The sequence below is a fragment of the Rasamsonia emersonii genome, assembly GCF_000968595.1.
Source record: "Rasamsonia emersonii CBS 393.64 chromosome Unknown ctg1118621760004, whole genome shotgun sequence".
Classification (NCBI taxonomy): Eukaryota; Fungi; Ascomycota; class Eurotiomycetes; order Eurotiales; family Trichocomaceae; genus Rasamsonia; species Rasamsonia emersonii.
Window position 1 is genome coordinate 71,693 of NW_013563283.1, and position 20,991 is coordinate 92,683.

At 52.3% G+C, this 20,991-nt stretch overlaps 6 protein-coding genes across 6 annotated transcripts; 3 read left to right on the forward strand and 3 right to left on the reverse strand.

Annotated features, from left to right (window-relative positions):
- Positions 1-1,030: 1,030 nt before the first annotated feature.
- Positions 1,031-2,590, forward strand: T310_1853 (uncharacterized protein; the record flags this gene model as incomplete). Its single annotated transcript, XM_013475280.1, has 4 exons — positions 1,031-1,359; positions 1,465-1,656; positions 1,707-2,203; positions 2,268-2,590. 4 exons carry the CDS (start codon positions 1,031-1,033, stop codon positions 2,588-2,590), a joined length of 1,341 nt encoding a protein of 446 aa, XP_013330734.1.
- Positions 2,591-2,929: 339 nt separating this feature from the next.
- Positions 2,930-6,357, reverse strand: T310_1854 (uncharacterized protein; the record flags this gene model as incomplete). Its single annotated transcript, XM_013475281.1, has 12 exons — positions 2,930-3,012; positions 3,069-3,237; positions 3,286-3,311; positions 3,373-3,716; positions 3,781-3,971; positions 4,023-4,478; positions 4,608-4,739; positions 4,833-5,062; positions 5,163-5,517; positions 5,571-5,639; positions 5,698-5,995; positions 6,233-6,357. 12 exons carry the CDS (start codon positions 6,355-6,357, stop codon positions 2,930-2,932), a joined length of 2,478 nt encoding a protein of 825 aa, XP_013330735.1.
- Positions 6,358-7,012: 655 nt separating this feature from the next.
- T310_1855 (Ubiquitin hydrolase) lies at positions 7,013-10,463 on the forward strand (the record flags this gene model as incomplete). The annotated part of the gene is made up of 10 exons (XM_013475282.1): positions 7,013-7,170; positions 7,244-7,366; positions 7,479-7,597; positions 7,655-7,762; positions 7,830-8,431; positions 8,462-8,920; positions 9,050-9,281; positions 9,375-9,424; positions 9,485-9,579; positions 9,632-10,463. The coding sequence occupies 10 exons, from the start codon at positions 7,013-7,015 to the stop codon at positions 10,461-10,463; spliced, it is 2,778 nt and encodes a 925-aa protein (XP_013330736.1).
- A 786-nt stretch (positions 10,464-11,249) lies between these two features.
- Positions 11,250-14,933, reverse strand: T310_1856 (Choline kinase; the record flags this gene model as incomplete). The annotated part of the gene is made up of 7 exons (XM_013475283.1): positions 11,250-11,517; positions 11,577-11,896; positions 11,949-12,092; positions 12,143-12,662; positions 12,713-13,680; positions 13,862-14,752; positions 14,859-14,933. 7 exons carry the CDS (start codon positions 14,931-14,933, stop codon positions 11,250-11,252), a joined length of 3,186 nt encoding a protein of 1,061 aa, XP_013330737.1.
- Positions 14,934-15,237: 304 nt separating this feature from the next.
- T310_1857 (Phospholipase C) lies at positions 15,238-17,563 on the reverse strand (the record flags this gene model as incomplete). Its single annotated transcript, XM_013475284.1, has 8 exons — positions 15,238-15,840; positions 15,907-16,109; positions 16,163-16,273; positions 16,327-16,713; positions 16,776-16,899; positions 16,969-17,233; positions 17,296-17,378; positions 17,441-17,563. 8 exons carry the CDS (start codon positions 17,561-17,563, stop codon positions 15,238-15,240), a joined length of 1,899 nt encoding a protein of 632 aa, XP_013330738.1.
- A 310-nt stretch (positions 17,564-17,873) lies between these two features.
- T310_1858 (Ferro-O2-oxidoreductase) lies at positions 17,874-20,828 on the forward strand (the record flags this gene model as incomplete). The annotated part of the gene is made up of 9 exons (XM_013475285.1): positions 17,874-17,975; positions 18,122-18,156; positions 18,243-18,308; positions 18,588-18,835; positions 19,070-19,416; positions 19,472-19,629; positions 19,691-19,903; positions 19,971-20,412; positions 20,481-20,828. The coding sequence occupies 9 exons, from the start codon at positions 17,874-17,876 to the stop codon at positions 20,826-20,828; spliced, it is 1,959 nt and encodes a 652-aa protein (XP_013330739.1).
- Between the last annotated feature and the right edge of the window lie 163 nt (positions 20,829-20,991).

The window sequence follows — 20,991 nt, forward strand, 5'->3', positions numbered from 1 at the left end:
CGGGGTCTTAGCGAAACGACTTGGACGAAATATACCACATCGCATCTGATCAATGTAGAAGCTATCTTTTTGTCGACAAGTGTTTGACTTTGCGAACTGGAGAAATTTTGAAGTCTGGTTAAGGAAGTCTCTGGGCGAAGGAGTCAAATGAGCGTGCTTAGTTAATGTATGGATGCACTGTACTGTACATTGTCTGGAGGACAAGTTCGAGATGGACAAGGAATGGGATATTAACTAAAAACTAATGTGGGCATGGTTCTCTTCCCAGTCTATCCTATTCTACCTATCTTGTATTACTCGACATCCTCTCTTCTCTTGAACTGTATCAACCTGAAATCATGTGTTTCATGATGCCTGGCAACAATCAGTTGCCCTGCCAGACACTCAACGACAGCTCTTTCCATTTAATAGAATAGCCCCGTAACGTTCTTTGAGCTCCTTCTTCTGTTTCTTCCATCTCTGCATCCTGAGCTCAGCTCTCACTTCATCGACTATCTTCTTTCGAAGACGAGGTACTCTACTCTTTCTCTCTCCCAGGTCGACACTTATCCAACATCTCAGTCTGTCTTAGAGAAATGTCATCACGTCCTATTACTCATTCTATCCACTCATTTCGCCATGAGGAACGCTTTCGAACTACTGTTCAGGCAGTACACCAAAGTTGGCGTGATCCAACTTCGTTGGGAGAATGATTTTCCGGATCGGGAAAGATCAGGTACCGTGGGGAAGGCCATGACAACCATTCAGTACGGAGTAGACACGGTCAGAATGTACCCCAGCAGTATTAATAGAATCCGAGAAATAGACAGTGGAAATACTTTAATTGTGACGTATATTCAATTCTCACAGGTTGACATGTGCCATGCAGTAAATTTCGCACCAATCAGGAGACGGGCTTGCAGTCTCGGTGAAATTGACCCCGACCTGCCTATCTCTCACGGGTTATCACATGCTTAACCTACATATGTCACTATCATGGACGAAATCTACTAGCCACACACCTCCTCCAAGTCTATTGCAACGAATCGCCATGCTGCAGCTGGTCTCGTCGTCCGACCTGGCGCTCGACGCCAAACGACAGCACCGCATCAACGCCAATTCCTTCCAGCAGAACGCCATCCTCTCCTACCGCGGTTGGCAGTATGTATGCTTCTACTCTAACAAGGACGACCGGGTGTCTGGTGGTCCGTTACTGGTGAATATCAGCCGAAGACGCCCTGATGGCCCATCGCCATCCTGGGAGACATTGACTTTTCGCGATTACGAGCAGACTGTCGACGATGGTCATAACACCATCTCCATAGGCATCTGTGCTGGAGATGGGACGATCCACGTCTCGTTCGACCATCATTGTGACCGGTGTGTCTCTTGCCATGCATCGCGTAACCCGTCTTGATATTGATGATTGCCATCCTGATATTCTCCTCCAACTCTAACCCGCTGACACTATTTGACTACAATTAGATTACGATTTCGCGTGTCAATAGAGGGTGTAGCAAACCAACCAGATGCTTTCTCATGGACTCCAGCTCTGTTTGGGCCGACTCTACATCACTTGCCCAGTTCCACCTGTCCGGAATCTCTTTTTAGAGAAGTCACGTATCCTCGATTTCTCTCCGTCGAGAATGACCTTCTTCTGGCTTACCGGGTTGGCATGTAAGTACAAATCATAAAACACATAAGTGAAGCCGTAGAAATCTGACCAGTACTCATTCCAGGGCCGGCGCCGGCTCCGAGCTTCTTTTCAAGTACACGAGCACTACCCATGAATATACATACCTGGGACAATTCCTCACAGGGCAGGAGAATAGCCCTTACACCAATGGTATCGATTATGCTCACGGTCGGATTCACGTCTCGGGCACCTACCGCCACTTCATCGAGTATGAAGGTGTCCACGATCCCAACTCGACTAGACACAAGGCCAATGCCGGGCCCAATGGGCCGGAGAACAACTACAATCTGTTCTACGCATACAGCGATGACATGGGAGAAACGTTCCTCAACTCGGAGGGCCAGGTCCTCGCGTCGTTGCGGCAGGGCGAAAGCATCTACCCTGATGCCAACGGGCTGATCGTATTTGATATCCCCATGAACAGCGGCATCATGAATCAGGAAGCGCAGGCCGTGGACCGAAAAGGCGGCTTCCATGTGTTGAACAGGGAACGGGAAGTGTGGATCCATTACTACCGAAGATCAACAGGTTCGTATGTCCTGTCTTCTCTCGAGAATAAAGCGGCGAACAAAAGGCAACTGACAAAAATTAGGTCAATGGAGCCGATGCGCTCTCCCCGGACCTCGACCAACAAATACAGGCGCACGAGGGGCTGTTGTCGCGTCGTTGGACACGGACACGCTGTTTTTCGCCCTGCCAGGCAATCGCGACGACACGCTGACGATCGTGGGTGCACAGCTGGACGGAGAAGCGCCAACGTACCAAATTCTATGGACTGATAATGGATTCTCTGGGGAGCCGCACTTGGATGTATACCAACGGGACGGTCGTCAGATGCTGTCAATTTTCACAAGGACAGAGCCTGCAGACAATACAGATCGGAAGGTCGTTGTGATGGATTTCGCTATTAGTTAGTTTTCAACGGGTATATATATACCTGTTCTACGACAGGATGATTTGTTTACTGCTGTACCAAACTACAGTGAAACTCGACTTTGTTGAAGTGCACGTACATGCATCCAGTCCGCTGACTCGTCTCGATAAAATGAAAGTGCTTACGTATCCCGAGTATCTCTCTCGGCCAGAGCTAGACCGAACCCGAAGGCTGGGGTCCGGGGAAATTGCGGAGAATCCCCCACGCAACGTGATCTTCCCCACTTGCCTTTCGAAATGGTGTGCTCGTCCCTGGCTTAATGAACTGAGCTAATTATGTGCGGAGACTGGAGAGGTGCGGTGTATGGGCTAGAATTCCATCTAGATGGAGCTAGCCCAGCTGGAAGAGCTGAGCTCACTCGCCTTGGTACACGCGTACATATGTACGTGGCCGTTTACTTCCCCTGAGACCGTCATAACAGCATCAATTCTTTTTCTGAAGAACTGCATTGATATATACAATGCTGTGGAAAGCAGAACAGAGCACCGCAGATCGCCGCGCCCTCGAGGCCACTACGCCGCTCAACAACAAGACCGTGCCATGGTACAAGGACCCTGGCCTGCGGCCGTTGAATTTCGGTCTTTTCTTCCTCCTGTTCAGCGAGTTCACGCAGGGGTATGACGCTTCGCTGATCAACAATGTTCAGCAACTCAAACGGTGGCAGAATGGTACTTACTACCTCTCTCCTTTCCTCTTTCGCACCTGTTTGTTTTTTTTTTCTTGAATTCAACTCGAATTCTCCTTGTTCCTTCTTCCTACTGACACTGTGCTCCATCGTAGACTTCAACCACCCTCACGGCAGCCTGCTCGGCGCATTCAGCGCCGCATACTGGGTCGGTAATGTTGCCGGCGTGATCTTCATCGCCTGGGTATCCGACCGCTTCGGCCGGCGCATCAGTCTGCACTTCGGCTCGGTATTGTGTCTGGTCGGCGTCGTCGTGTGCACGGCCACGCAGAGCGACGGCGCTTTCATTGCTGGCAGACTGCTCCTGGGCATCGGCGGCGTTATTGTCGCTGCCATTGGCCCTGTTTTCATGGCTGAGCTGGCGTATCCGGCGCATCGGGCGACGGCGACCGCCATGTCGAATACGACGTACAGTGCTGGCGCTATCCTGGCGTCGTGGGTGACGTTTGGGTCGTTTCGGTTGGCGAGTACATGGTCAGAACACACTTATTTGACGTCTGTATATCCATATTCATGCTGACTGCTCGCGTAGGGCGTGGAGAACGCCAACGATCATCCAGGCCCTGCCCTCGATCGCCATTATGATCGGAGCACTGATCCTTCCTGAGTGAGTAGCCAGTCTGCGAGTATCTGATAGCGACTGACACTGACCTATCTGATCCAGGTCTCCGCGATGGCTAGTCAGTGTCGGCAAAGAAGAAAAAGCCCTGCAGACGCTGATCAAGTACCACGGAGCTGGCAACCCGGACGACGCAGTGGTTCGCTACGAATTCGAAGAGATCCAGAAGACGATCGAGCTCGAAATCGCCAGCAAGAAGACGTCCTGGAAGACGCTGTTCAGCACGCGCGGGAACCGGTGGCGCTCGTTCATCCTGATCTGGTGCGGCATCTGCAAGCAGTGGTCCGGCAACGGCCTGGTGTCGTACTACCTGGGCAGCATGCTCAACTCGGCGGGGATCACGACGCAGCTGGACACGACGCTGATCACCGCGACGAGCCAGATGTTCAGCTTCGCCTGCTCGGTGGCCTTTGCGTTTCTGCCCGGCAGAGTCGGGAGACGGCCGCTGATGATCTGGAGTATGGCGCTCATGTGGCTCGTTTTCTCGATCATCACCGCTACGACGGGCACTTATGTCGAGACCAAGAGCCAGTCGGCCTCGTATGCCACTGTGGCTTTTATCTACCTGTATAATGCAGTCCACAATCTGGGCTGGACGGGCGCGATGATGGTGTATGGTAAGGTCCATACTCCATTCGTATGTAGTAGCAACACACTAACTTTTGAACTAACAGTGGTTGAGATCCTCCCCTACACTCTTCGTGCGAAAGGCATGGCCCTTTTCTGGCTCCTGACCGGTGCCTGTGGCGCATTCAACAACTACGTGAACCCGCTCGGAATCGACGCCTTTGCGTGGAAGTTCTACTTCTTCTACGTAGGGTGGATTCTTGTGCAGTTAGTAGTCATCTACATCTTCTTCATCGAGGTGAGAAAGCACCAGCAGACATTCCCATCTCTTCGTGGTTAGATAGAGACTGACTGATCTTTTTTTTTCTATCAACAGACCAAAGGCCCCAGTCTGGAGCAGATCGCTCTCCTGTTCGATGGCAAGGACGCGACGATTGGCAAGGTCAATCCGGTTGCGGAGGAGATTTTGGACACGAAAGCGCAGGAAAAGGTCGAGCGGGTGGAGGTGGAATATGCGAGGTCGTGAGACATCTTGCTGTGTGTTATGGAGTTTCTGAGTAACTTTAATCATGTAATCGTCCCCTTATACCAGCAGCTAGTATTGTAGTGACGGTAAGAGCAAGCTAGGCTGCCGGAAGAGGTTGCGTCACACCCGTTTTCCGATCCGAGATATACAACACACCTTGGCCGTACGGGCTAGTAGCGGTGAAGAGCTGGTTGCGAAGAAACATTCCCGAGCAGCGCAACTGGTCCCCCCCAAAGCCAGGAGTGATAGTGGCCCTGACTCGAGTAATGTTTCCAAAGGGAGCTCCATTTACAACAAGCTGTACTTCCAGTTCGATTGAGCGCCTTGTCACTAGACCGTTTGCAGTATCCAATAGCACATTGGGCATCCAGAAATGGCAGCCTCGGGTAAGGCTAAGCCATTGGCAGTCATCATCACGGAATAGTTCAAGATATGTCGAACCTGTATCATCCAGAATGTTACGCAGGAATGTAAATTGTGCTGATCCTATCAAACGAGCCCTAAGTTCGAACTACATTGAATGAGAACCAGACAAATTAAAGTAGTTGATGTAATTTAACAGACCATGTGGTGTGAATGCTCGTTAAACGGCATAATAGCCGCCGACTGCATTTTTGCGATCGCAGGAGAAGGCTGTTAAACCCATCAGAACTTTCACATCTTATAATATCATATTATCATGATGACATACATCCTCAATCCAGATACGACCCGGTCCAAACTGCTCCGTCCACTTTGGTATGTTGTCGATGACATGTTGGAAATCGAAATTATTGCGTGACAATGGACCCATTGTCAGGTGTCCTGCAAACCACACTGTGATCTTGTCATCTACCTTCAACTCACGTTGACGGTAGGCTCTCAGCACTGCATCCCGATTCTTCAGTTCCCCATCATCGATGTCCTCTACATCGCGATATGTGTACTTGATAACACGCATGCGCCATTGAACGTCCTCGTCTAAGTCTTCAGGTTCTTCTGGATCGACCCTATATTATATTATTTATTAGAGACAGACATGGGTTTTCGGAAACAGGAGTATAAATCCATGCGGTGGCGCTGGAGGAGTAGTTTTCAATAAGTTCTCTAGTCCTTCATTACATGTTTCAGCATTAATTCCTTGACGGATCTGTTCTTCAAACTGGCGGATCGTCCGCTCTCTACCTCTAATAAACACCAAGAGGTTAAGTCAAACGTTCATATAATAGGGAAGGAATTTTCCATACTCCTTGTACTTCCTTTGGGTCACGGCTTGTTCGACCTGACGCTTTGGGTACTTGGTGAGCATCTCATCGAGAGTCATACCGGCCGTCGCACTCTCTATGCCATTCCGCGCCTGTGGCGTCGACATGTCTATCTCTAGTGGGATGCACTTTGGAAGGCGGGCGAATGCGCATGCTAAGCGATTTTGACTAATCCCTTGATGGAAGGATCAAATCAAGTCAATAAAATCGATGGAGCTGTTGGACGAACGAACGTGTCTTGGATAGCTCCATGGATTATGCAACTAGTTGGTACGCAAAGAGATGGAAGCCTCTTAACCGTGACAAGGTAGGTGCTAACTGCGCTAGCACTTTTCGGAAAAGCGCACTACGTGAGTAATCCAATATTCAACAAAGCGGCGAGAAGCCTAACCATACAGGGTAACATCACATGGTCACTAAACTTGAAAAAGTAGGTACTTACCTAACTCCCCCGCCTGACTTGGGGTTTACCTAAGTAGGTAGGTAGTAGGTACGGAGTAGTTAATTACCTCCACAAACAAACATGGAGATATTCCGTACGGAGTACATGGCTATAATTACACCCAAGTCCCGATGACAATGATGCAGGGTCCTCTTTCTCGGGATAATGATATATATACACGTATTTATTTCTCGAGTATCGCTTCACTGCCGGCAATGCCATGGTCATTCATTCCATGATATCCAAGAATTGAAGGAGATACGTATACGTACCGTTCCTCAGAAACGCATTCCTATCTAGACAGAAAGAAATTATCAAAAATGCCTCCTCCAAAGCACATTCATCCTCGCCAAATTCTTGCCCCAGTCCTTCTGGGATTGCTCACCTCAGCAACAGCAACAAGTCTATCCTTCACAATCCCCTCCTCGGTGCCGTCGAATGCGAGCGGGATTTTGGACCCCGCTCCTGTCGGAGTTTCGTGAGTTGATGACCTTGTCGTGATTTACATTATAACTGAAAGATTTACAGTACTGACTTTTTTATAACGTCAGATTCGAGTTCTTCGCGTTTCCGGAGTACTTCCAAGGCGTGCCGGCGACGAATGTCTGTCTCGAGAATCTGAAAGATGCCGCAGGAGGAACTAGTCCGCCGATACGGATTGGGGGCACGACGCAGTGAGTTTACCTCCTCTATCCTCCTCTATCTATCTATATTTTTCAAGAATGATGAGATGTGCTAACTTTTTTTTTTGACGTCTGATTGTAGGGATCGCGCAACGTACAACAGTTCCCTGGCTACGCCGGTGTCGTACTCGGTCTCGTCGCCTTCGGACGCGCCCACGTCGTTGACTTTTGGGCCTTCATTTATGGAGTTGGCTGGAGATTACGACGGGTCTGTAACGATTGGTAGGGCTGTCAATTCTACTTTTCTATAGAATGGTTTTTATTAACAGGCTGTATCAGGACTCAACAGACGTCTCAACAACATCACCAACACCATCGAGGCTGCCCACGTGGCAGTGTCGAAAATACAGAAGCTGTACGCGATCGAGCTTGGCAACGAGCCGAACTGTAAGCCAGCCAGGCTTCACGTCTAGTATTTCTTTACACGCAGAAGTCTGACCTGAACGAATTACAGTCTACACTTCCTCAGACCCGATCGCAAACTCCAGCGCTTGGACCCCCGCAGCAGACGCCGCATCGCAGGTCTCCTGGCAGAAATCCGTCGGAACAGCCCTCGACAAGACGGCCATCATCCAAGCGGGTGTCTTCTTCGGAAGCGATGAGTGGAACATCGCAGAGCTGGCGCCCAAGGAAGGCGACTCGGCACCGTACGTCAAGTCCTTCTGCGACCATTACTACCCGCAGTCCGCCTCGACGGCGAATTTGCCGCAGCTGATGAATCATTCTGCTATTGTCCAGGGTGTAGTTGGCTTTGCGGCGGATGTTTCTGCGGCGGATTCCAAGAATGTTCCTTTTGTTTTTGGAGAGACGAATTCCGGTACAATTAACCCGAAGCTTCTCCTTGTGAAATTTCAGACTAACGGCTATTCTTTGCTGAAAGCAACCGGGGGAGGCGGTGGGATCAGTCCCACGTATGGCGCTGCTCTCTGGATTCTGGACTACGTGATGCAGGCGGTGATCTTAGGAGCGAAGGTGACTCGCACCCAGGCCAGCTGCCCGGTCAAAGACTTACCTCGTCACAGCAACTCTTTTTCCACCAAGGCACGATTGGCAACTGTGAGTCTAGCCAGCTGCACGTCACTTCAGACACCGGCTAATTCAGTTCCTCCAGGCCAATACTGCTGGTGGGGTCGCTATGACATGGGGGCCCCATATTATGGCGCGTACACGGCCGCCCTGACCTTGAGCGGTGCATCTCGACTCGCCCAACTCGACGCCGGTGACAGCCCATACGCCGTGTACACCGTCTACAACGAAGCCGGCAAACCGATCCGCGCCTTGCTATACAACTCGGAGTACTACACGACGGGGACTCGGGACTCGGTGAGCGTCACACTGAGCGGTATCCCATCGTCGACTGCCTCTGCAAGACGGTTGACTGGAAACGCCGCGACGGCACGGGTTGATCAGGGCGGAAATATCACGATCGCTGGGCTGACGTTCGCCAATGGAACCTGTGTGATCCAGGGGAGCGAAGTGGTGGAAAAATATGCCGTGGACAACGGCATGGCGACGTTCAATGTCGCAGCGTCGGAGGCACTGTTGGTTGATTTCTAGTAGACTGATTCGTAAGGCTGTCTCGATGCGATTGCGAGGAATTATCATGCGTATTTAGATCATCCAGATACTCTGTATTCAGATATCGATTGTAACAATGTACTGAATTGAGTCTAGACACAGTTTGCACCATTTGCAGCCTGTTTGCATGTTTGCACCGAGGGCGCTATCAATATTCCCCTTTCGGGATTAGCCCGCGGGCAGGACCAAAACAGAAGGAAGGGAAATGACATCGCCCGCGCTGCGCTTTTCGCCTTGAACCAGCTTACAGCTCACAGCTCCCTTTGCTCTGGGAATTGGACGACATATCATACCTTTTGCTGGGGGCGTCCAATTCCGGGGATTTATTGTCTTCGATATTTGAATCAACGGCTGTCGATACGGCAGCAACCAATACCTACCTACCTACTTAGGTATCAGCACAGGTGCATATTGTGAATAGTTACTGCAATGGCAGACGGCGGGGGCTGGAGCACGATCGAGTCCGACGAGGTGATTCCCTCATTCCGAATTCTTACTCAGTGCAGGAGGAGCTGACTTTGTCATCTGCAGGGCGTCTTCACCTCGTTGATCGAGAACCTCGGCGTCAAAGGCGTGCAGTTTGAAGAGCTGGTGTCGCTCGATGCCGATACGATACGTTCGCTAAGGTGGGTTTGACTGCGTCGGCTGGAAGAACAATACTGAGTGACATTGCGACAGCCCCGTCTACGGCGTCATCTTCCTCTTCAAGTGGATTGGAGGCCAATCGCGCGACGCGACCGCCCCTCCGGACGGCACCTATGACCAGAACGCGGCCGACAACGGCGTCTTCTTCGCCGGGCAGACGATCCAGAACGCCTGCGGCACGCAGGCCATCCTCTCCGTGATCCTCAACCAAGACACCGCCGCGTCGACGCCCGTGCCCATCGACATCGGATCCGAGCTGGCCTCGTTCAAGGAATTCACCACGGGCTTCCCCTCCGACCTCCGCGGCGAGGCGCTGTCCAACTCGGAGGTCATCCGCACCGCGCACAACGCGTTCGCCCGGGCGTCGCCCTTCGTCGACGAGACACAGCGCACGGCCGCCGACGAGGACGCGGATGTGTATCACTTCATCGCCTACACGCCCGTCAACGGCGTGCTCTACGAGCTGGACGGCCTGCAGCCGTTCCCCATTAGCCACGGGCCGTGCGACGTGGACAGTTTCCCCGAGAAGGTCATCGAGGTGATCCAGCGCCGGATCCAGCGGTACCCGGAGGGCGAGATCCGGTTCAACCTGATGGCGGTGGTGCGCGACCTGCGGATCCGCGCGCGCGAGACGGGCGACACGGAGCTGCTGGAGCGCGAGGAGCGCAAGCGGCGCGCCTGGGCGTGGGAGAACGCGCTGCGGCGGGCCAACTTTGTCGGCTTCATCGGCGAGGTCCTGAAGGGGGTTGTCGACATGAAGGTGAAAGACGGCACGTACAATGAGTGGATCGAGGCCGCCAAGAAGGAGACGCAGCGGCGGGTAGAATCGCGGAGGGGAGGCCACGGACTAGCTGGACTTGAGTAGGGAGTTCATCAAGGAAAATGATTCTATATCTCGACGAGACGAGAGGAGACAGTATTTATTAATTACTCATGAGCGATCACGACGATAACGACGCAAACTTTCATACGTGTATACGTGTATACAAACAAACTTACCATACATGAATGAATAGATGAGTGAATGAATGATAATGATGACCATTTATCCATTCATCTCGATCCAATTTTTTTTTCTTTTTTTCTTTTCTTTTTTTTGGCAGCAACTTTCCTTCTCTCATTCTGATCAAACTCAATCTATTCAATTCAGACCAAGTAATATATACAGTACATGTACAGTACCTAGGTAAGTAGTAACTACCTAACTGTACCTGTATTACCTGTACTAGACTAGACTAGTAGTAGTATGTATGTACGCAGTCCATGAGCATTGCATTGCATTAGGAAATAATGGTGACAGAAGAAGAGAGAAACAAAGACGAGACGAGACGAGAGGGGGGAGAGGGTGAAAGAATTGAAGAAAGATGCTGATGATAATAAAGGAAGGGGTAGAGGTAGGGGTATCCGCTGTGCATGTATGTATGCCAAGTCAGCCAGTATTTTGCAAAGGCGGATGGATTTATTTGAGAGAGAAAATAGGCAGAGGAAGGTAGATGACAGTAGAGTTAAAACCGGATAGATACGACTATTGATAATTCTTATTCATCTCGACAACTGTGCGGTACCGTAATTAAACAGAACAAAACAAACCGCTCTTTTCTTCTATCTTCAACCGCAAACGTCGCTCTCGTAGTACGGCTACTGGTCAGAATTAGTAGTTGACGATCCGCGCCTTGATCGGCTCCCGCAACTCTGCCGGCAGCTCATCTTCTCGGATCAGTCCCAGAGACAGCAGATCGGCCCAGAAGAACAAGGCACGGTCCTGGGCAAAGGCGAGATAGTCGAATTCGTTGTCGTCCACTTCGGTGACCTCTGCTTCTTCCGGGGCAGCCGGTGAAGCAGGACGCTCTGTCGTCGATGGCTCTGTCGGCTCTGTCGACGCCGCAGTATCGGATTCGGCGCTTTTTTGGCCGCTGCCGCTGCCAATGCCTCTTCCATGCCAGGAACCTTGGCCTGGACAATCCCCCATGCCACCCACTGCGCCGAGTTGGCCACCCGCCACAATCTCGTCTGCCGCATGAGGTGCTGCACTTCGGCTTCTGCAGCCTCCTCCTGGAGCCTCTCGGCTTCGGCAGACGAGGATCCCGACGGAAGGCTCATGGCAGGTGCGTCCAGCGAGAAAGGTGCCAGCCGTGGGGTGCTAATTGACGACGGGTAGATTTCCGGCGAAACACCACCAAGGTGCGAATGGTGATGCACGTAGGCCGAAATGAAGCGGTGTTGTTCTTCGGGTGTTGGATAAGCGCGGGTATTGCAGGCCCAGGGCCTCTCGGCATGATAATTATAACACCATTCCGTCTAAAACCAGATTAGTATAGGACAGGTTCGTCCAGGACGAAACGAAACTTACAAAGTGGTTGGCGAATTCCATGCCCGGAGTGTTCGCTGAGGCATATTCGAAATCGATCACAACCAGCTGCTTGTGCTCGTTGGCCGGCAAAAGCAATGGAGACTCTTCGCCAGGTTCAAGTCGAAGGAGGTTGCCATATTGAGTCTGACAAGTCAGTCGACGATCAAAAATAGACAGAAGACATGGGCTCTTACATCGTTATGCGCAAAGACCAGCTGCTTGTTGATCTCCTGCGCACCACCACAGTAATCCGTAAGCCACTTTCGGTACTTTTCAAAGGCCTTCCGAAAGACAGGCCACGGCACTCCGCATACGAGGCCTCGCCTGCGCCACGGTTCTGACTTCATCTTGCGTTCGTTCTCCTTGGACATAATCTCCTTGTCGAGCCAGGTGATGACCTGCTCACAGCGCTCAACCCATTTGTCCCAGTTTCGGAAGACAGACGGGCCTGCATTTCGTTCCTCTTCGAGGAGTTCGATGCCGTCATGCAGTTCCCTCATGCGCTTTGCAATCTGATTGGACGTCTCGGGGATCCGTAGCTCTCGCGCCGTCAGCGGATTTGCGTTGAAGTACTCCTCAAACCGGCCATTCTTGAACGTCCCAAGAACGCGAGGGCCGATGTTCTTCTTTCCCAGCCGACGCAGGGTCTGCAGCTCGTGGTCTCGATCGATGAGATGATCCACCTGAGGGCCGTAAATACGAAGAAGTAGTTTGCTGTGGTATGTCAGCCACCCTGAATGATAAACAAGGCGCAAACCACTTACGGAGGAGGTCTTCTGGGCGCCAGATTAGGTGTGCCATCCGGATTCTTGGGAGGCGGGATATTCTTTGGAGGAACGACGACGTAAACGGCATTCGTCAGGGCACCGCTGAGGCGAGTCACGTCCATATCTTTACTGCACTCCATCGGCACTCTACGCCATCCCTTGAGCCTCAAGGTATGAGTTAACCGAAGGATTTCAGACTTGAAAACGAGCCAATGCTCTTCCTTGGCTCGTTTGATTTGCTGTTCGTGATCCCCTCCAACGTCGTCACCCGCGGCACCACCCGAGTAGCCAAGGGTCTTGGAATTATCCAAGACAGCATCCACGCTCGGAGCAATGGGCTCGTAATCAAGATGGTCCGAATCTGAAGCAGAGCCTCTCCGGAGCCCTTTGTGACGGCTTGGGCGGCGCCGAATCGAACGCTTGGATCCAGCATGAGAAGGATCTTTCATTGTCGCGGCATATTGGAGAAGGATTTTCTCCAGCTTGTCAAGAGCCATGACCCCGTCTGAGGCCTGAGACTGCCTCGAGCTGCTATCCTCGCCTTCGGGAGCAGCCGTTGAGGAAGTGTCCGCCCCATTGGGTTTCCGTTTGGCCTGCTCCTGGCGCAGCCAGTCCAGGACTTGAGCGAACAATGTGTGCTCCGACCTAGACTCGTCGTCCTCGTCAGCCAGCGAATCCAACTTCAGATCCGAGATCTGGCTGCGAAGCGACAGCACTGGCGAAGGCTGCAGCACGGGGGAGCGTGCTGCAATCCTTTTGCCGACACTGGCGCGAAACTGCTTGGAGCTCCGAGACTCCTTGACGGGAGCTAGATTATCCCCACTGCTGGCCTGTGAGTGTGGGTGAGATGGGGCATTCTCTACGGCCGTGGAATCACCTTCTGCTTCAGTCAGCCGGAATGTATCAACGAGGACACACAAGCACGCAGACAGTTGTGTAGGATACGACAATGGGTAGCAATAAAACTATGGGGATTCTTCTTTAGGACAGCAGGAAAAAAAAACAAAGCAATCCGAAAAAAAAAAGAAAAGCCACTCAAACAAGTCGCCGGCACACCAGCATCACACATTCTACATCGAAACAATACTTAAAAAAAGCAGCAACACGAGACTTTATAACTACGCGTCCAATGCAATGTCAACGTACCTGCAGAACCATCTCGACGCTCCGGGTCGGGGCCTTTATCGTCGTTGGGCAAAGTCGGCATCTCCCCCCGGCAAGGCGGTCGAAACCCTCTATACAGCACGAGAAAGGCGTCCCTGCAGAGGACAGCGAATGTACACAGCCGGTTCCGTGGAGTGACGAGGGGGAAACATGGAAATTCAGCAGCAGAAAGTGCGCACGCGAGCGCAGAGGGTGGTTGTTTGACTCTCTGATAGCTCGCCAGCGAGGAAAGCGCCACCCGGGTGGGGTGCCGCGGTTGCCGATGGCCGTTGGTCGCTCCTTCCTTCGTTGACTTTTTTCTGGCCTGCCGGATCCGTGCGTCCCCCACCGGTCCCGAACTGCAACGGGAAAGAGTGTTGGAAGCGTTGTTGTTGACGGCTGCGATGGCGGACGAGGCAGGAGCTGGAGCGGCAGCAGTAGACTCGTACGGAGTATGCACTGTAGCAGCACAATCTGATATTCAGGCCGATCTTGGCGGGACCGCCGATCGCTGTTGTGTGGGCGGAGAGCCAGCGCAGAAGGAAGGACAGTAACAGTAACAGTAAGTACTCTGTTTCTTGTGGGACAACCTGGTCCGGATTGCCCTGCGATCTTCAACAGCCATCTCTCGCGACTCCATAGACACGTGAAAATACCGCCTGCTGCACTGCTCGACCCCAGGATCCCAGCGTGCAGGAACTGGACGGAGCCACCGTCCGTTGTCGCTAGGGATGCGGCTAGCCCAGCGACCGGCGACGCGGCCACCAAGCGATTGGCTCTGGCGACGCTGGCTCCATGATAAGCACCCCAGACGTCAGATTCAAGATAAGCGTTGGAACTGCAAGCTGTACCTTCACCGTTCGTTGTCATTTCATTGGCGGGCCTGTCGTGATGCTATACGTCATCCAGTGGGAGCTGCTGTGGTAGAGGCCCTGACGTGAACGCAGACCACCGTGAAGCTCGTCTGATGGAGCTGCCTGAAATATTGTATTTTAGATACCCGTGCCACGAATGAAGGGAAAGCTATTTCATAATAATTCCAAGAGGATGGAAGGAAGTGGAAAGGAAGAACCATGATGGCCATTGATTGATTGGGACGGCGAGTTTGTCTTTTCAATTCTCTACAGTACTGCGTGCTCACGTGCCAGGCTACTGTCCACCGTGTGAAAGGAAGGCGCACCTCCTACTAATTTCAGAGCAAAAGCGTCTGCTCTCAATGGGAATATGCAAGGACCTGGAGATATGGATGGTCCATCAATTATGTACTGTACGTGCAATCGATCTCTTCTAATCTCTATACAAACAGGATCATGGACATCATAACTGACTCGAAAAAAAAAAGCAAAGAAAGCCAATGACGAATACGTTCTGCCTGGCGACTAGTCGTGGTACGAAACACTCCAGATCTTGAAGCCCGTCGGTTTGTTTCGTGCATCGTTGGTGACAACGCCCTCGTTGCCAACGTCGACGACAGACGAATTGGTATCGGCATACTGCACAGTGTACCCGTTGCCATTCCCCAGGAACGAGATCCGCACGTCAGCGGCCTGAGCCTGCTGACTTGACGGCAGCAGGCGGCCCTCCGCGCCGATGTATCGCCCGTCCAGGGCACTCGACACCTTGAAGATGCCGCTCTCCTCGCCCCGCGTGTAGTGGATCACCCAGCGCTGGTTCTTGCTGCGGTGGTCCTTGGTCGCGCGGCTGACGGTCACCTGTCCCGTTCCATTGGCGTTCGCGGATGGGTTCGTCAGTGCGACTCCGTCCTTCTCGAAGACGAGATAGCGCCCTTCGGTCAGATACCCGACAACCTCCTTGAAACCCTCCTCAAAGTCCAACGCAGTCGTGATGTTCTGCTCTCCATATGGCACGGGAGGCCGCGTGTTGGGGTGCTGCGCCTCGCAGAGGGCCGTTCCGTCCCAGCCGCCGTTGGAATTCACGTGAGGCTCAGGCGCCTTGGGGATCGACGGAATGCTGTAGTCGGGCTGTTTTTCGTCCCATGTTAGTCAAGATGACTGATCGATGCAGAAAGGTATCGTGGCAAGGCTCACGTGGTCGAAATCAAACGCGTTGACCAGGTTGGACATGTGCTCGCGGCGCCAAGCCACCATCTGATCCGTCTTGACGTTCTGGTATCCCTTGGCCGTCAGCCATTCCTCAAGGAAGAGGATCTGGGAGTTGTGGTCCGCTCTCTCGGTGAACACCCGGTTGCCGCGGGTCCACGGGGAGATGATGTAGAACGGCACTCGGAAACCTGCAGAGTCGTGAGTACAGTGAGGTGCTGCAGGACAAAATCGGTTTGCATACCTGGCCCGACAAAGACGTCTCCAAAGTAGCCCAGAGGATCTTCAATCCATTCGCCGGGCGTGCCTGGAGGGGAGTGGAACGGGGGGACGTGATCACCAAAACCACCAGTTTCTATTCAGCCGTCAGCAACCGACCTCCAGATCTGCGAGTCATGGGCAAATTACCATCGTAGCTGATCATCAGCACGGTCGAGTTGTATTTCGGGCTGTTGACCACCGCGTTGACAACCTGCTGCTGCAGCCAAGCGCCGTCCTTGGGCATGTACGGAGGATGCTCAGACAGCTCCATGGGCCCGACAATGAAGCTGATCTGAGGGAGATCCCCCTTAGCAGCAGCGTCATAGAAAGTGTCGAGACCGACGTACGACATGCCCTTTTGAGCCAGGGCAGAGCCCTTGGGCGCGTTCTGGAACTGCTCGAACCAAGCGAGAGGGTTATCGTCGAAGTTGTCTGTGTCCTGGTAGACCTGCCACGAGACCCCAGCCTCTTCGTAGAATTCATAGATGGTCTTCCACTTGAGCGGGTAGCAGGACACATTAGGCTTCTCACAGCCTGGTCGACAATTGACATGATTAGCGGGTGCCAATGGGGGATCGATCAAGGAGCCATCACACCTGGAGTCTCATTGTTGTCGATATAGACACCTCCTTGGTCGGGGCTCTGAGGACTGCCAGGAGCATTGATAGAGCCACTGACCAAGGTGACACGATTCGGGTTGGTGGCCGTGACTTGGCCCTCCTTTGCAGATGTTAGCTAACGGTGAAGAAGAAAAACGACCAGAACGAAAAGAGAAGGGCTTTCTCAGACCTGATACATGTCGCCACTCGTCCAGCCTTCAGCAATAGCGAATTGGACGGGGATATCGCTTCGCTTGAGGTAACCCCAGCTCCACGGGGTGTTGTTCCTGGCCCAGTGGTTGTTCAGGCCCGAGTTCAATGCGGCATGGTTGTCTTGATAGCCGTTGTCTCCGGCCACCATGCACTGGATGGCTTCGGGCCAGTCACCGCCCAGATATCCCAGATACCACGGCAAGAGGGTCTTGGTCTTGTTGGACATGTCTGGATCAACTTGTCTGGACAAGAAGTCAGAAATCAGCATTCAATTCTCTAATCTCTGGCGGCTGCTGGCACAGACTGGTACCACACGGGCAATCCATCAGGATTGACCTGGACGTTGGGATCGTTGAATCCTCTGACCCCGGCCATGGTTCCAAAATACTAAAGAATAGTCAATACAGCCAATACATTTACTTTTTTTTTCCCGACTCGACAAGACCTACACTGTTCCAGGATCTGTTTTCCTGCATGAAAATCACCACATGCTCGATGTCCTTCAGCGACCCTGCGTACACCGGGCCACTCGCAATGAGCAGACCCAGGACGAGGCCTAGCATGATGGCCATAGTATGCGATCAATACTGGTTGCTGTGGTGGAGAGTGAAACTTGCCCAGCAGAGCAGGCCACTACACCGGTCAAGGTGAGCTGGTAGAAGACGACGATATTTATTTATTTAGGTCTTCGGAGCTCGGATAAAGGGAAAGGTCATATCAGTCAGATCCTCCTCGACGAGTCAATCGATGCCCTAGCTCGAGCATTATTATAATATAAAAGCTGGATGGAGACGGACCCTTCCACGTGCCTGTCGTTCGTGATGGAGAAGATCCATCACCACGGTGGTCGAGGGGATCCAACCCGCTAAAATGCCCTCCATCATGCCTGGACCAGGGCCCAGAGCAGGGTTACATTATTCGATAAGGCGTGCGCAACGTGAGTGCGGAGAAGCCGGCAGGCTGCAGCAAGGAGGAGCTGCTTTGGTGGGCACGTGCATGGAAAGGGATCTGCTATCTGGCCGTTGAAGCTGCAGATCCACCCGCTAAGGAATTTAGCTATCTGCGCGCTGACATTAGGCTGGTAGCTAGCTGCATTGCAGTTACTGGTTCATTATTAATGATCTTGACAGCGTTTCTTGAAAAACTCGACGACTCACCTGCCTAGGTAGGTAATTCTTCATCAGCGTGGGCGGTGCCGTGCCATAATAGTTGCACGATCCTAGGGCCATGTCCTAAATGTTTACTGTACAGTTCCTCCCTGGCTTGGCAACGCTCCACCTTGCATGCACTAATTAGGGTTATGGCATTCTGTACAGAGTATGTCACATCAACCGAGATAAGCCACCGTTCAGATTAAAGCGAATGAATCTCGGTATTGAATCGAACGGATATGGAAAGGCAACCAAGCCGACGACGAAAGCGCATGGCATCAGAAGAAAAAACACCGACAGAGACGAGGAGGATCAAGAAGAACAATCCTGAATCTTCTTCTTCAAATGCGCAGTCTCGAAAGCGACGTCTTCTGATCCTTTCGCTATTAATATTGCCTCTTTTCGGCATTTTTGTCCTGTTCTCACTCATCTATTACTATCCCAGTGTCGGTGGTAATGATGTACCTCTCCTTGGGCCATGGTTTCCAGCACAACAATATCACAAGGAGAATAATGATCTTTCTTCGCAGTCTCAGGACATTACTATTGCAGATGACACCCTCACTGCCGAGTGGCATCTCCATCCAGAAGAGCATGTCTATCGCGAACCGACAACCCACCAGCTAGACTGGCGGATAAGCGCTGGCTATCGTCGTCCAGACGGGGTCCTGAAACGGGTGTATTTGATCAACGGTGGGTCGTAGCTAGCTGTCTGCAATCGATCAATCAAGCTGAGTGTTGTCTTTTTGCAGACCTTTTCCCCGGTCCGACCATCGAGGCACGATCGGGCGACAAGCTGGTGATTTCTGTTCATAATGACCTGGAAGACGAGTCCATCTCGCTCCATTGGCACGGGCTGTATATGAGGGGTATAACTTTCCCTTCTATGAGAAGTCTTCCTAATCAATGGCTAATGACTGGACCCAGACGCCAATGCCATGGACGGCGTCATTGGAGTCACTCAATGCGGCATTCTCCACAGAGAGTCATTCGTGTACAACTTCACTATCTCCCCCGACCAGAGCGGCACGTTCTGGTATCACGCCCACTCCGCTGCGCAAAGAGCGGACGGGCTGTACGGGGGCCTGGTGGTTCATAAACCTGCACCCAAACCCAGGATCCGCGGACTGTGGCCGCGCGAAGATCAGCTGGGAGCAGACAGCTTCAAGTACGGATACGACCGGGAAGTCTTGCTTCTGGTTGGCGACTGGTACCATCGCCCAGCAGAGGAAGTCTCTGCTTGGTATCTGCGGGCGGGATCGTATGGCAATGAGGTGCGCACGATTGATCATGGATATATATGAGTGAGAACACTGACAGCGTCATCAGCCCGTTCCCGACTCGGTGCTCGTCAACGGCGCTGGTCGCTTCAACTGCTCCATGGCTGTTCCAGCACGGCCAGTGGATTGCATTGGCGAGGCAGACGACCGCCCAAAACTGTTCTTGGATGCGAAAACAACGTATCGAATCCGCGTGGTCAATACCGGGTGAGAAAGCCAATCCAATTAGACGATTTTTTTTTCCCTGCTAACGAATCCTCCGGACTAGGTCTCTGGCTGGATTCACGCTGACCTTTGCCCGGGAGACGCTCGAGCTAATACAGCTGGACGGGGGGATTCCTGTCGAGCCGCAGCTGGAGAAGGACAACGTCAACTCAGCCGGAATCCTGTTCCCAGGACAGCGCATGGACTTTATTCTCCGGCAGCCAGCAGGAAGAACTCGGGAGAAATGGTCGTCGTTGACGGTGGATCTCGATCAGGGGTGAGTCACCATAAAATAAACCGCATACGTCTGATAAATATACAAAATTGACCGACTCACCGCGAAGGTGTTTCAAATACCCCAATCCCGCCTTGACTCCCCGGCACGTATTTCCCATTATCAAACAGTCGATAAATCCTACCGCCGAAGGCTTCTTCACAAAAGAGCTAGAAAGCGAAAAGCAAAACCCAACCCAAATTATTGACATCACAAAAATCCCCTCCGCAAGCTCCGTCCTTGCCGTCCTCCCCCCAAAAGCACAACAGACGCACGTCGTCTACACCAAGATCGAGAAGCTGTCTCGCCTGCACAACGTTCCTTACGGGTTCTTCAACCGCACGACCTGGCGGCCGCAGAGCGATCCTCCGGTGCCACTGATCGGGCTTGCGCGCGAGAAGTGGGACGAGAACCAGTTTGCTGTGTCCGTGTCGAGGACAGGGCGCGAGGAGCCGGTGTGGGTCGATCTTGTGGTTAACAATCTGGATGAGGGGGCTCATCCGTTTCATTTGGTACAAACCCTCTAAGAAAGCATGCAAGAATAACAAGAAGTATATTGGTTTCTGACTTATACGTCTAGCACGGGCACAACTTCTACATCGTCGCAATCCACGAATCCACCCAAGGGTGGGGATCATACAATCCGTTTCTCAAAAATCGTCCTCCGGGCCTCGAACTCTCCAGCAATGACAATGACAATGATGAGGATACCGATCCCTACGACCTCACCCGCGCCGTCCTCCGCGATACAGTGCAGATCCCTCGACGCGGATACGCCGTTCTCCGGTTCCGGGCTGACAACCCTGGTATCTGGTTCTTTCACTGTCATATCATGTGGCATCTGGCAGGGGGGATGGCTATGCTTGTCGATGTTATGGGTGAGGAGACGAGCGCTCATCAAACGGGGATTTCTTCGTGTCGGACTTGATAAATCAAATAATTCCTCACTTTTTACTTTCTGTCTAGGTCGTATGTATGGATATTGTGGCATAGGAATATGAATATGTATACTCATGTCTCATTCGATCGATCCCTACCCATTATTCAATAATGGGTTACCGTTTCAGAAATTTCGGACACCAAGTCACCAA